At 39.7% G+C, this 15,017-nt stretch overlaps 1 protein-coding gene across 1 annotated transcript; it reads left to right on the top strand.

The window, feature by feature from the left end:
- The first annotated feature begins 7,540 nt into the window (after positions 1-7,540).
- LOC147573785 (uncharacterized) lies at positions 7,541-14,727 on the top strand. The gene is made up of 2 exons (XM_086688398.1): positions 7,541-7,629; positions 10,385-14,727. Exons 1-2 carry the CDS (start codon positions 7,557-7,559, stop codon positions 12,019-12,021), a joined length of 1,710 nt encoding a protein of 569 aa, XP_086544524.1. The 5' UTR covers positions 7,541-7,556; the 3' UTR covers positions 12,022-14,727.
- The last annotated feature ends 290 nt before the right edge of the window (positions 14,728-15,017 follow it).

Raw genomic sequence — 15,017 nt, 5'->3', positions numbered from 1 at the left:
GTGTTAGTTTTCTCTTGCCCAAAAAATTCTCACAAACTTTTATAATGCAAATGTATTATCCCACAGAGGTTAGGATTGGCTTGGCTAATTTCTCTGCCCTGAATTCCATAAGACTGAAATCAAGGTGTGGACCCACAGGGCTTTTTAAAAAATGTTTTTATTTATTTATTTATTTATTTATTTATTTATTTATTTTTGAGGGAGAGAGAGAGAGAGAGCAAGCGGGGGAAGGGCAGAGAAAGAGGGAGACACAGAATCTGAAGCAGGCTTCAGGCTCTGAGCTGTCAGCACAGAGCCCAATGCAGGGCTTGAACTCATGAACCGTGAAATCATGACCTGAGCTGAAACCAAGAGTCAGATGCCTGACCAACTAAGCCACCCAGCCACCCCGACATTTTATCTTGTGAATTTGGTAGATTCACTCATAAATTTTGTAGTTTCTGTAGGCTTTCTTGGGTTTTCTTTATATAGAATCCTGTTGTCTGCAAATAACAATATTCTTTTCTGATATTTAAGCCTATTATTTTCCATGTCTTATTGCACTGTGAGGCCCTCTAGTATGATGTAGAGTATGGGAGTGAACATTTTGTCTCATTCTCAGTCTTAAAGGAAAAGTGCATTTTGCACATGGAATGGTTGTGAATTTTGGTGCCTCAAGGACAGACTGTGCTGGGTTGAATGGTATGTCTTGTTTTTATTATTGTTGTTGATTTTATTGTTATTATTTTAGTGGTAGCTATAGAGCTCACAGTGTGACATCTTTTAATTCATCAAGGTTGACTTAGAATTGATATTGTACCGTTTTACACTATTCATTTCACACATGACACCTTACCTTTCCTACTTCACACTTGTAATTCACACATTCTACATCACACTTCCAAAAATGTAATAACCTAAGGGCCATATAATTCCTTTTAGGGCCACACCTTGTCTTTTGAGCTATTATTGTCCCACTTTTTAGTTTTTTATTGTTATAAGCCCACCTTACAGTGTTATTTATTTTGTACTAAGGCAATAAAGGGTGAGATAGTAAATATTTTCAGCTTTGCTGGCTATACAGTATCACATCGTTCAATGATCTCTTCTAGAGCAAAAGCATTCAGAGATATGTAAACAAATGGATGTGGCTATGTTCCAATAAAACTTAATTTACAGAAGTAGTCAGGGAGCTGAATTTGGCCCATGGACCTCGCTTCTAAACAATTCACCCTTTAAGGAAAATGAGAAGAATATCTTATTATTTACCATATCTGGTGTTGACTACTTTCTACTGATCGGAGTTTTCAACTAGAAAACTTTCTTTCAGCCTGAAAACATCCTTTAGGATTTCATTTGTGCAGATCTTTCAGCAGTGAATTCTCTCAGATTTTGCTTATTTAAAAACGTATCTCCAGTGGCTCTGTGGTGTAATGTGTAGTGCATTGGACTTCTAGTGACGAAAATGTCTTTATTTCACACTGCTTTTAAAATAATATTTTCCCTGAGGATAGAATTCTGGGTTAACAGTGCTTGTTCGTTTGTTTGTTTGTTTATTGGTCACTTTAAAGATGTGATTAAAGTATCTTCTGACCTCCCAGAATTGTTTCTGGTTAGAAGTCAGCAATCATTCCTATCTCTATTTCCCAGTATATAATGTGCCTTTCCCCCCGTCTGACTCTTTTCAAGATTTAGTTTTTATCTTTGGTTTTCAGCAGCTTTAGTACGATGTGCCTGAAATGTGCTTTGTCATTAAAAGATATCATATTTTCCTTTTAATGTCTTTAGGATTAGTAGTGTTGATTAATTTTTCATCACTTTGTTTTAGTTTCTCTTCTCTCTTTTTTGTTAATCAGTCTCCCTATGGCTTTACCAATTTTAGTAATCTTTTCAATTTTCTTGTTTATCAGTTTCCTATTCATTTGTTTTTAGCGTGTTTAGTTTGTTTGCTGATTTTCCCCCTAGCCTCATAAAGTGGCAATTAGATCCTTGATTTTACACCTTTCTCTTTTACCTATAACCACTGGTGGGCTGCATTTATGTTATGTAGACCTTATCAGTATAACTGCCAAGCACACACAATGATTTTTTTAATTTTTAAAAAAATATTCTTGGGGCGCCTGGGTGGCGCAGTCGGTTAAGCGTCCGACTTCAGCCAGGTCACGATCTCATGGTCCGTGAGTTCGAGCCCCGTGTCAGGCTCTGGGCTGATGGCTCAGAGCCTGGAGCCTGTTTCAGATTCTGTGTCTCCCTCTCTGCCCCTCCCCCGTTCATGCTCTGTCTCTCTCTGTCCCAAAAATAAACGTTGAAAAAAAAAATATTCATTTTTTTTTTTAAAGAGAGACAGAGCATGAGTGGGGGAGGGGCAGAGAGAGAGAGAGGGAAACACAGAGTCTGAAGTAGACTCCAGGCTCTGAGCTGTCAGCCCAGAGCCTGATGCAGGGCTCAAACTTGTGAACTGGGAGATCATGAGCTGAAGTCAGATGCTTAACCGACTAAGCCACCCAGGCACCTCTAATTTTTTTTATTTGTTTTTGAAAAAGAGAGAGAGAGAGAGACATGGAGCGAGGGAGGGAGGGAGAGGGGCAAAGAGGGGGACAGAGGATCCAAAGCAGTCTCTGTGTTGACAGCAGAGAGCCCGATGCAGGGCTCGAACCCACCAGCTGTAAGATCAGGACCCGACCTGAAGTTGGATGCTCAACCAACTGAGCCACCCAGGCACCCCCAGAATATTTTTAAAGTGGGCCATGGTTGTGAGAATTGGTAAAGATCAGTCATGCCTGGTAATAACCCACTTTGTCAATATTTTCCTTCCTAGTTAGTGCTTTTTGCATCTTGTATATGAAATCTTTGCATATCCCATAATAATCGATGAGTCTTGTAAGTTTTTCCCTAGAAATTTGAATACTTCATTGTTTATATTTAGGCCTGTGATCCATCCTGTATTTACTTTTCGGGATGTGTGAGGTGGGAGTGAAAATCTTGCCCCCTCCCTGTATAGTTATCCAATTGAACAACTGTTGTTGAAAAGACCATTGTTTTTCCCCTACTGAATTACATTGGCATCTTGTCATAAAATAGGTAATTTTGTATACTGAGTCGTCTTTCTGGGATCTTTGTATTTTTTTCTATTGTTGTATTTACTATCCTCGTACTAATAATACTACCATATCTTGATTACTATAGGTTTTTATGTATTAAGTCTTAAAATCTGTGAGGGTCATGCTCTCCAGGTTTTTTCTTCTTCAACATTGCCTTGGATATTCCAAGTCTTTTCTACATCTGTATACAGTTTAGAATTGACCTCTATGTTTCTTACTCTCTCCTTTGCATTTCAGGCTGGGGGTTTAGATCTCTATTCCAATATACTAATTCTTCATCTGTATCTGTTCAGCTATTAAATTGTCAATTAGGTCACCAGTTTTAGTTACTATATACACTATATACAGTCAATTCTTATTATTGACAATAGTTACATTCTGTAAAGTCACTATGAACACTGATTACCAAATATTGAACAATTGCTCCTAGGAGAAATATGGGTTAGATTCCTGTGAGCCCCTGGTCACAACATTTTCGTCAAGCAATGCATAACCTTGGTTTTTGTGTGCTTATGTTTAAAGACACCTTATTTAACATATATCATTAATTTATTGATATAAATCTCATGACCAACTACATTATAACTCATGCCTATACAGAGCTTATCTAACACATATATTTTCTCCATAAGGGGCATCACTGCCTTACTACCTTATTGCACTTAGGAACATTAAACAGTTTTTCAGCACGTGCTTGGGGACCATTTCAAATAACAAAATCACTAAGAAAAAAGCAAAAATGTGGGGGAAAAAACCCAAAAACAATGGCATTAAATAGACCATGAAAAGGACCCTGGTTTACAGTAATGAGAACTGAAACAAGAAGGCAGGACATCATTTTGTTCAAACTCAACTGGGAATATACCCAAGGGGGCAATTCCAATTACCCACTGCTCAAATGACTCTGCTCCCTGCAGAATTTCACTGTGACTGTTGATATCGGGGTTACAATGAAATATTAGCAGGTAGGTGAATTCACAGTCAAGAAACCCTCTGTGACTAATGAGGGTTGACTGTACACTTGACCCCTTGAACAACATGGGTTTGAACTGCGTGGATCCGTCACATTTCTCTAACATCCTTTATTGAAGGACTACAGTATTTAAACATATACAAAATATGTGTTAATCGTTTATGTTATTGGTAAGGCTTCTGGTCAACATTAGGCTATTAGTAGGTAAGTTTTTGGGGGGTCAAAAGTTATACATGGATTTTTGACTGCATAAGGGGTTGCTGCCTCTAACCCTCACATTGTTCAAGGGTCAACAGGTGCATATACATCTGAATAGTCATTAAAAATTTTTTTATGAGAGCCTGGGTTGCTCAGTCGTTAAGTGTCTAACTTTGGCTCAGATTATGATCTTGCAGTTCGTGGGTTCAAGGCCCACAAGTCTTGCTTGGGATTCTCTCCCCCGCCCCTTGCCCCTCTTCTCTCTCTCTCAAAATAAATAGATAAACTTAAAAAAAATAGGGGTGCCTGGGTGGCTCAGTCAGTTAAGCCTCTCACTTCAGCTTAGGTTATGATCTCACTGTTCATGAATTTGAGCCCCGTGTCGGGCTATGCGCTGACAGCTCACAGCCTGGAGCCTGTTTTGGATTCTGTGTCTCCTTCTCTCTCTGCCTCTCCGCCACTCACACTCTGTCTCTCTCTCAAAAATAAATAAACATTAAAAAAAAAATTAGGGGCACCTGGGTGGCTCAGTCGGTTGAGCGTCTGACTTCGGTCATGATCTCACAGTTTGTGGGTTCGAGCCCCACATTGGGCTCTGTGGTGACAGCTCGGAGCCTGGAGCCTGTTTTGGATTCTGTGTCTCCTCTCTCTGCCCCTTCCCTGCTCATGCTCTGTCTCTCTCTCTCTCTCAAAAATAAACAAATGTCAAAAAAAATAAAAATAAAAAATTTTAATATATTTAAAAAAAATTTTTAAGTTAGTTCGTTTGTTTATTTATTTATTTATTTATTTATTTATTTATTTAGAGGCCACAAGTGAGTGAGGGGCAGAGAGAGAGAGAGTGAGAGAGAAGCAGGGCTTGTGCTCACCCGAAGTGGGGCTCAAGCTCACCCGATGCAGAGCTCGAACTCCTGAACTGTGAGATCATGACCTGAGCTGAAGTCCGATGCTTAACTGACTGAGCCACTCTGCCACCCTTGAGTTTATTTATTTTTAGAGAGAGAAGAGTTTGCATGCATGAGTGAGAGCAGGGGGTTGGGCAGAAAGAGAAGAGAGAAAAAAGAGAGAATCCCAAGCAGTCTCTGAATGCTGTCAGCACAGAGCCCAATGTGGGACTCAAACTCATAAACTGTGAGATCATGACCGAGCTGGAATCAAGAGTTAGATGATGGGGCGCCTGGGTGGCTCAGTCGGTTAAGTGTCCAACGTTGGTGCAAACCATGATCTCACGGTTCACGAGTTTGAACCCCATGTTAGGCTCTGTGCTGATGGCTCAGAGCCTGGAGCCTGCTTCAGATTCTGTGTCTCCCAACCTCTCTGCCCCTCCCCTGCTCGTGCTCTGTCTCTCTCAAAAATAGTAAATAAATATTTTAAAAAAGGGTTGGATGCTTAATCAACTGAGCCACCCAGGAGCCCCAAGATTTTATTTTTAAGTAATCTCCACACCCAAATTGGGGCTCAATCTCACAACCCTGAAATCAAGAGTCGCATAGTCTTCCAACTGAGCCAGCCAGGCGCCCTGAATGGTCATTTTAATAATATCTCATTCTTTCCTCATATTTTGGATGTGTTATTTCTCAATATATTACAACATACTAATGGCCCATGCTGATAACGCATGTGCAGTCATTTCATGTCTGATTCTGTGTTCTCTCTGTTGATACATGTTTCCCTGAAACTGCATCGTGATAGATGTTAACTAGACTTACTGTGACAGTCATCTCACAGATCTTTTGCAAATCATTATGTTGCACACCTGAGACTGATATATTGTATGTCAATTATACCTCAATAAAAATAAATAAAAGGTAGTGTTTAGTTGGAAAAAAAGATAAAAGGTCCTTGAGGGCTACTTGCTGTGTTTTTATGTTAGCACTTTGCTCTCTACCTTTTAAGTAGATGTTAAAAATGTTTTTCAGAGGGGCGCGTGGGTGGCTCAGTAGGTTAAGTGTCCTACTCTTGATTTTGGCTCCAGTTGTGCATCTTACGGTCATGAGATTGAGCCCTGTGTCAGGCTCTACTCTGACATCAAGGACTCTGTTTAGGATTCTCTCTCCCCCTCTCTCTCTGCCCCTCCTCTGTGTCCCCATGCCCGTGGGCACACCTCCCTCCCTTTCTCTGTCTCTCTCTCTCAAAATAAACATTAAAAATGTTTTTCAGAGATTTCTATTTCAGGGATATTTTACCTGTAGGATTTAAGTATTCCTTTCAAAAACTCTTAATTTACTTATTTTTTAAAGTAGGCTCCACATTGATCTCACAACCCTGAGATTATGAGTCACATGCTGTACCCACTGGGCCAGCCAGGTGTCCCCCAAACTTCTAATTTATTGGATTTGTTGATAGTTAAGTGCACAATTGCAATATATTTTTTAAATTGAAATATATTTGACATATAACATCATATAAATTGAAGGTGGGTAACATGTTGATTTGACACATCTATGTATTATAATATGGGAAGGCAGATTTTTTTTAATTTTTTTTTTCAACGTTTTTTATTTATTTTTGGGACAGAGAGAGACAGAGCATGAACGGGGGAGGGGCAGAGAGAGAGGGAGACACAGAATCGGAAACAGGCTCCAGGCTCCGAGCCATCAGCCCAGAGCCTGACGCGGGGCTCGAACTCACGGACCGCGAGATCGTGACCTGGCTGAAGTCGGATGCTTAACCGACTGCGCCACCCAGGCGCCCCAATATGGGAAGGCAGATTTAATGGCATTTTATTTCTTATCAAAATGAATAATGAAAAGTATTACACAAAAACATAGCCTTTGTAAGGTATGGTAAAAACAACCGAAACATATACCTAGAGATCTTTCTCACGACAGTAACGATCACCACAAATTGAAGAAGAATGTGTTACTCTAGGGATTCGTGTCATTTAAGGATGTATCTGTGGACTTCACTGGGGTGAGTGGTGCCTTCTAGTTCTGCTCAGAAGAATCTATACCAAGATATGATGTTGGAGAATTATAGCAACCTGTGACAGCAGTTCAAGATGATTGCCCTGTGTCAATCAGAGTGTCACAGACAGTAGCCTTTCGTTTTTCATTTGCCCTGGCTCCCAAAGATCTTCAACATACTGGACTTTAGTTTATAGGCAATAGATTCTTAATCTGTCTTCTGTTCCCAGACAGAATTTATGTGCTGTCACCTTCAATAGATCCTTAATCTGCCAAAGTGGAAGTATGTCAGTTCCTGAGACCTTGTGCTTTTCCTGGGTATCCCCCACCCAGTCAGATTATAAGTGTCCAAGTCTTTGTCGTTTCCCATGAACAGGCTATCCAGCTACCAACCCACATATGATCCTTAATTTCGAGCACGGAGGGAATCCATGGAGCATAGAAGATGAAATGCAATGTCAGTACTCTTCAGGTAAGTGAGCAGCTGAGAACCAGGAAGCTGTGAGACTTTGAAAGTAAAGTAGTTGCCCATGAGGGGATGACCCCTTCCAGATGTGTTTAACAAGGCCAAAACGTTAAAGATCATTGCAAATACCTAAGTCATTAACGAGGCTCTCATTTGCCTGGTGTTTCAAGGGAGATGCACCTCTTGTTCTCTCTTTTGGGTTGATTCATATTCAGGAGGATGTTTTCTTTGCAGCTTGCAGACTTCCTTCTCCTCTTCTGCTTCCTGCCTGGCAATGTCCCTCCCTGTGTTCTCCGCAGCTCTTGTTTTCACCCCTCTCACCTGACTGAATGTCACAATTCACCTAGTTAACACTGAAGCCTTTTATCCAGGGATCTGGTTTTTGGATTTCTGTGGGCCATGTGAAAAATGTATCAAAACAAGCGAGAAGTTGGGAATGTTGACTGACCACAGTGGTATTCTCTAAATATGATATTAGAGCTTTGGGAAGGTTCAGTGTCTATAGCATGGAGAACTAGAGAAGAATCAGTACGAGAGAATAACTATGCTTATCTTGCAGTGAGAAGCCGAAGGTCTCTAAATTTAACCTGCTTCTCCCAGGTATTTGTTCAAGACTTAAGTTGGTATCTTTCCTTGGTCATCGTTTGCACCTGATGGATGGACTTACTTCATTCTCTGGGCATCTTCTAAAGTCTCCAGAGTCAGAGAGCATGAAGCTTCATCCTTGCCCATTTCTATCATTTGCTCTCAGTGGTTTCATTCATTTTCATGGACTTAAGAATACCATTTATGTGCTGATGACCCCCACATGTTTGTTTGTAGGCCAGACCTTCTTTTATCCATGCACATTGACCTAGATATTTCATTTCTGCATTTGGAGACTTAATAGCTACTTCAAACATCATGTCACCTGGTTCCTCTTTTCACTTACACCACAAATCCAATCCATAAGCGACTTCAGTCTATACTTTCTCCTTATTGTATCTGGAGGTCCTCCACTCCTTTCTGTAACTAATGTTTCACCCAAGGCCCAACGTTCATCGTCTCTTTCCAAAATTAATATAGTTTTCTTGAAAATGCTCTCACTTCTTTACTCTTGCTTCTCTCTGTTCGCCACATAACAGCCAGATTTTTTTTTCTTTTTGTATGATTTTATTGCTTGTTTTTAAAAGTAATAGGGGGAGCCTGGGTGGCTCAGTTGGTCGAGGGTCTGACTTTGGCTTAGGTCATGATCTCACAGTCTGTGGGTTTGAGCCCTGCGTTGGGCTCTGTCCTGACAGTTCAGAGCCTGGAGCTGTTTCAGATTCTGTGTCTCCCTCTCTCTCTGCACCTCCTCCACTTACACTCTGTCTCTTTCAGAAATGAATAAACATTAAAAAAAAAAAAAAAGTAATAGAAGTCAGTTTTTCCAGCCTTTCACCCTCCAAATTCATGGACACAGAAACAAACAAACTTTATAAATCTGGATTTATAAAGATATCATGTTCTGACAGTTACTTGGGTAGGAAGAAATGGGTATGGAAGTTAATTAAGCCATCATATAGAAAGAATGATCTTCTGAGTTAGAGAATAGAGGGAAATATCTAAAGTATAATCCAAGAAAAATCCTGTATGCAATAGTAGATCTTTACCAATTTTCACAAGCATAGTCCACAATCCTAAAAATAGTGTTTACGTAGCAATACTTAAGACCTTATTAGTGTGATAACGGATATATACACACAGGATGACATTCTTAAAGAGAAAATCAGGACATGTCACCTGTCTCCCACCGTTACCTTGAATGGCATCTTGCAACTATTAGTATAATATCTTAATTCTTTCCAGGATCCTCCCACATGTGAGCATTTCCTGACTCTTGCCCAAATTTTTGCTTACTTTTTTATGTAAAAATTTTTAATGTTTATTTATTTTTGAGAGAGAGAGAGAATCCCAAGCAAGCTCTGAGCTGCCAGCGCAGAGCCCAACACAGGCCTCAAACTGATGAATGAGTTTGATCATGACTTGAGCCGAAATCAAGAGTCGGACGCCTAACCGACTACCCAGGCGCCCCTAAAAATTTTTTTTAAGTATAGCATACACACACAAAAGTGTATAGATACAAGGGTCCGGCTCACTTAATTTTTACAATCAGTATACTGTGTAACCAGCAGTAGATCAAAAGTACCAGAGTTCTATGCAAGATCCACTGTGTGAACATAAAATAATCTCTTCCACATTCAGGTGTTGTAAGTAATATTCCTATATATCTTTACATAGATGTCCTTTATTTTTTATTTTTCTCCATTTGAAAATGTTTATTTCTGAATAGTTTAACTCAATGAGAAATCCCAAAATTATACACAAATTTCTTACACATTGTTTTTATAGGTTTCCCTAACTGGTAATATTCTACCACATTTGCTTTATCATAGTATATCTACCTATTATTCCATACATATGTACATACTGTTTTTCTGAACTCTTTACCCCTAAATATGTAAGTGTGTGTTTCCTCGGAACAAGTTAGTTTTTTCATATAACCAAAATATTCAAAAAATTATCAAAAAATAATCCAAATCAGAATACTGACATTGATACAGAACTATTTCACAATATACAGAGCTTACTCAAACTTTACTGATTTTCTCATTAATTTTTTTTATAGTAAATGAAATAAATTTTTTCTGGACCTTTCCTTATTATCTCGGTCATTCTATTGTGGGTACACTGGCTTTCACCCAGAAGTCAGAGCTCACTAATTATCACCTAACTCCTTTAGGGAAGAAACCATGTGGATGCAATGAATGTGCAGTGAACGCTTTTGAACCACTCATGACTGTGCTTCAGAGAACTCGTGCAGGAAGGAAATCCCATGAATGCACTGATTGTAGGAAAGCCTTTCCCAGTAAGGTGAAGCTAATAAGTAAAGCTACTGATCAGCAGACTCACACAAGGGAGAGACCGTTTGGGTGCAGTCAATGTCAAAAAGCCTTCGTTACAAAGTCAGCACTCAGCTGCCATCAGAAAACTCATCATAGAGAAGGGAAATCCTATGCATGCAGTAAATGTGGGAAAGCTTTTCCTTGGAAGTCAAAACTCGAATTACATCAGAGAACTCATTCAGGAGAGAGACCTTTCAGATGCAGAGTATGTGATAAAGCCTTCATGGTTCAGACACATCTGACTGTACATCAGAGAACTCACACAGGAGAGAGACCATATAAATGCTTGGATTGTGAAAAAGCGTTCTCAAAAAAGGCTCAGCTCATAATCCATCAGCGAATTCACACAGGAGAGAGACCATACAAATGCAGTCAGTGTCAGAAAGCATTCATTACAAAGTCAGCACTCATCTATCATCAGAAAACTCGTCATAGTGAAGGAAAATCCTATGGATGCAGTAAATGTGGGAAAGCTTTTCCTTGGAAGTCAAAACTCACCTTACATCAGAGAACTCATTCGGGAGAGAGACCTTTCAGATGCAAAGTATGTGATAAAGCCTTCATGGTTCGGACACATCTCACTGTGCATCAGAGAACTCACACCGGAGAGAAACCATATGAATGCTTGGATTGTGAGAAAGCGTTCTCAAAAAAGGCTCAACTCATGGTTCATCAGCGCATTCACACAGGAGAGAGACCCTATGAATGCAGCCAGTGTCAACAAGCCTTCATCCAGAGGTCAGATCTAACTAATCATAAGAAAACTCAGCATGCAATAGGGAAATCTCATGGATGCAGTGAATGTGGGAAGGTTTTGTCCTCTAAGTCAACTCTCGTTATACATCAGAGAACCCATACAGGTGAGAAGCCCTTCAAGTGCAGTGTATGTGATAAAGCCTTCACATCAAAGGCACATCTTATTGTCCACCAGAGAATTCATACAGGAGAGAAACCATATGAATGTTTGGATTGTGAGAAAGCCTTCTCCACTAAGGCACATCTTATGATTCACCAGCGAATTCACACAGGAGAGAGACCCTATGAATGCCGTGAATGTCAACAGGCTTTCATCCAGAAATCAGGTCTCACTAACCATATGCAAAATTGTCATGCAAGAGTGAAATCTCATGGCTGCAGTGAATGTGGAAAGGTTTTGTCCTGTAAGTCAACTCTCATTATACATCGGAGAACCCATACCGGTGAGAAGCCTTTCAAATGTAACATATGTGATAAAGCCTTCACGGCTAAATCGTATCTCACTGTCCATCAGAGAATTCATACAGGAGAGAGACCATATGAATGCTCTGATTGTAAGAAAGCATTTGCTACTTTGTCAACTCTCATAGGCCACCGGAGAACTCACACAGGAGAGAGGCCCTATGGATGCAATGAATGCCAAAAAGCCTTCTTTCGGAAGTCAGCTGTTCTTAATCATCAGCAAACTCAGCATAGAGGAAAAGTGTCTATGCAGTGACCATAGGAACATGAGAAATAGGTTTTGATGAGTCAGTCCTCTCTGTTCAGAGAACTCATTCAGAATAGAAATGCCATGAATGCTGTGATTATAGTAGACCTTTCTGAAACTTCAATAGGAAGTAAACCTTATAGATGCAAGGAAAGTTGTAAGCCTTTCATCCGAAGACTCCTCTCAGTATACCACAGGGATCTCACCAAAAGAGAGAAACATTATAAATGCAGTGATTGTCAAAAATTTCATTCGGGGGCCTCTGGGTGGCCCAGTCAGTTAAGCGTCAGACTTCAGCCTAGGTCATGATCTCGCCATTCCAGAGTTCGAGTCCCACGTTGGGCTCTGTGCTGACAGCTCAGAGCCTGGAGTCTGTTTTAGATTCTGTGCCTCCCTCCCCCCCTCAAAAGTAAACAAACATTTAAAAAATGTCATTTGGAAGACGCTGTGCATTTAGGAGGCAATACCTGTGGGATGCAGGGAAAGTGGGAAATCAATTTCAAATCATTTTCAAAGCACATTTGTTATACTTTAGGGTACTCATTCAGGAGAGGGACCCTAGAGCTGCAGTGAGTGCAGAAAAGCCAAAGAAAATCACATCTCATTGTACATAAAAATAAAAATTACAGGAAGGTTGTGATAAAGGACTTACCATTCTCTGGAAAGTCAGACTCATTGACCATCTTGTGCAGGAGAGAAATACTGTGAATGTGATACAGTCCTCCAATTAATACATATCTTTGTACATCAACAAACTCATGTAGGAGGAAAACCCTATTAATGTAGCAAATGTAGTAAAGGCTGCATCTAGACGTCAGAGCTCACTAATTATCTGCAAACTCATATAGTAGGTAAATCCTTTGGCCACAAAACTCATTGCATAGCAAGAAAGAAATGCCATTAATTACACTGATTGTCTAAAATGCTTTATTTACATGGGGTTCCTGGGTGGCTCAGTCGGTTAAGTTTCCGGCTTCGGCTCAGGTCATGATCTCACAGTTTGTAGTTAGAGCCCTATGTCAGGCTCTGTGCTGACAGTGTGGAGCCTGGACCCCAGAGCCTGCTTTGAGTTTGTGTCTCCCTCTCTCTCTGCCCCTCCCCTGCTCACAATCTCTCTCTCTCTCTCTCTCTCAAAACTAAATAAACATTTAAAAAAACTTAATACTTTATTTACAATTCAGAGCTTTTTAAATTGCTTTTTATTTTTTATTTTTATTATTATTTTCTTGAGAGAGAGAGAGAGAGAGAGAGAGAGAGAGTACAAGCTGGGGAGGGGCAGAGAAAGGGAGACACAGAATCTGAAGCAGGCTCCAGGCTCTGAGCCATTAGCACAGATCCCAATGTGGGGCTCAAGCTCACGAACTGCAAATCATGACCTGAGCTGAAGTCAGATGCTTAACCGATCGAACTACCCAGGCGCCCCTACAATTCAGAGCTTTTTAAAAATAATTTCATATCTTGTTGAACAGAGGGATCTTTCACCACTTCTGAAATGTAAAGCTAAAATAAGACTTTAAGAATGTAGAAGAGTGAAGGGGGGTGAAGTCATAGTCACACATTTAGTGAGTAGTAAACTGGAAAGGTATGTAAAACTTTGAGTTGCAGTCAGAGGGGAGACCTGTTCAGGGCTGAAGGGAGGTCCTTAGTTTCTTACTACAAAAATCTCTTCTTAAGTAAAGGCTACACAAATAAGAGTGTCAGTTTATAGAAAAACTCCAAATTGCACAAAACCCCATGAGGCAGGAGAAATGGACAGGATGGCAGGATGTGGGCTGTGGGGGCAGCCAGTCTGCAGCAGGGATGGCTGGGCTGGACCTGTAGGAAACAGCAGGCTGGCAAGTATAGAGGCAGAGGTTAGTGCATTCACCCAAAGCCCTTGCTTTCCAATCAGACTTTCTAGGATGCTGACGCTTTCCTCAAACAAGATACAATTCAGAGCTTTTTAATTGCCCCCTAACTCCCATAGCAGAGAGATCCTATTCTCAGACGAGGAAACAATTTCCAGGTTCAGTGAAGTTATAAAACCCATAAGGAATCACGTCTGATATATTATAGAAATACTGTGATCATAGTCACTAAAAATGCTTTCTGCGGAGGATTGGATATCATTGAGCATAATAAGCTCTTAAAAATAGAATTTGCTGTCCACAGAGCAGTGAATGTAGCAAAAGCATCAGTAATAGATTGTGTTTTACTTTTGCATTTCTGGATTTATTTCTTCACATCTGACCATATCTTACGTGTGATGCATGTTAGATTTGATGGAATGTCAGGGTTTTTCTATGTTTGATGGCATTTTAGATTTGGGTTATTAGCTAAACTTGGAAGCTGTATATAGAACGAAATTATTTTATAAGGGATTAACATAATGGTTTTAGAAAGGATTCCAGAGATATCAGATATTTTCTCTGCAAATATGACACCATTTGAATACATTTAAAAAATCAGAATAAGAAGTTGAATAGTGACAAAGGTTTATAGGAGTTATGTTCTGGACTATACTGTGTAATGTAGACTTTATGTATTTACCTTTATTATTTCTTAGAGTTACATGAAGGAACATTATTTTTAGGGTTTATTTCTCAGCATAGACATAGAATATTGAGTAACACAATCTTGTGTAAATAGGGATGTTCTATTTCCTTATGAGTCAGAATGTCTTGTAATATGTAATTTGACTCATTAATAAGTATTATAAAGAATTAGACTGCATAAGTTTGCTCTCCTTATTTTTACTGTGTTTTGTAATGTATCTGCCAAGTGTGATAATCATCACTACTTGAAGCCTCCGTTTTTCTAGAGCCTTATTTCTTAAATACGCAAAAGTGATAAAAGATTTACATGAAATACTAAAAACCAAGCAACACATGAGGCAAAGGGGAAGAAAAGACTTGGGTTTGTGTGTGTATGTGTTCATGTATATTTATTGCAAGTGCTGTATCATGCAGGAACTTTGGATTTATTATGAAAACACGTCCTTAAGCACTAGAAACATTTTCTGTGTT

The sequence above is a fragment of the Puma concolor genome, chromosome E2, assembly GCF_028749965.1.
Source record: "Puma concolor isolate L17-30 chromosome E2, mPumCon1.1.hap2, whole genome shotgun sequence".
Lineage (NCBI taxonomy): Eukaryota > Metazoa > Chordata > Mammalia > Carnivora > Felidae > Puma > Puma concolor.
Note: the sequence above shows the minus strand (reverse complement) of the source record. Positions and strands in the feature narration are given on the sequence as shown.

Coding starts and splice junctions, on each gene's coding strand:
- LOC147573785 (XM_086688398.1), top strand. CDS start 7,557: ATGATCCTTAATTTCGAGCACGGAGGGAATCCATGGAGCATAGAAGAT. Junction 7,630..10,384: donor GCAATGTCAGTACTCTTCAG/GTAAGTGAGCAG, acceptor TAACTCCTTTAG/GGAAGAAACCATGTGGATGC.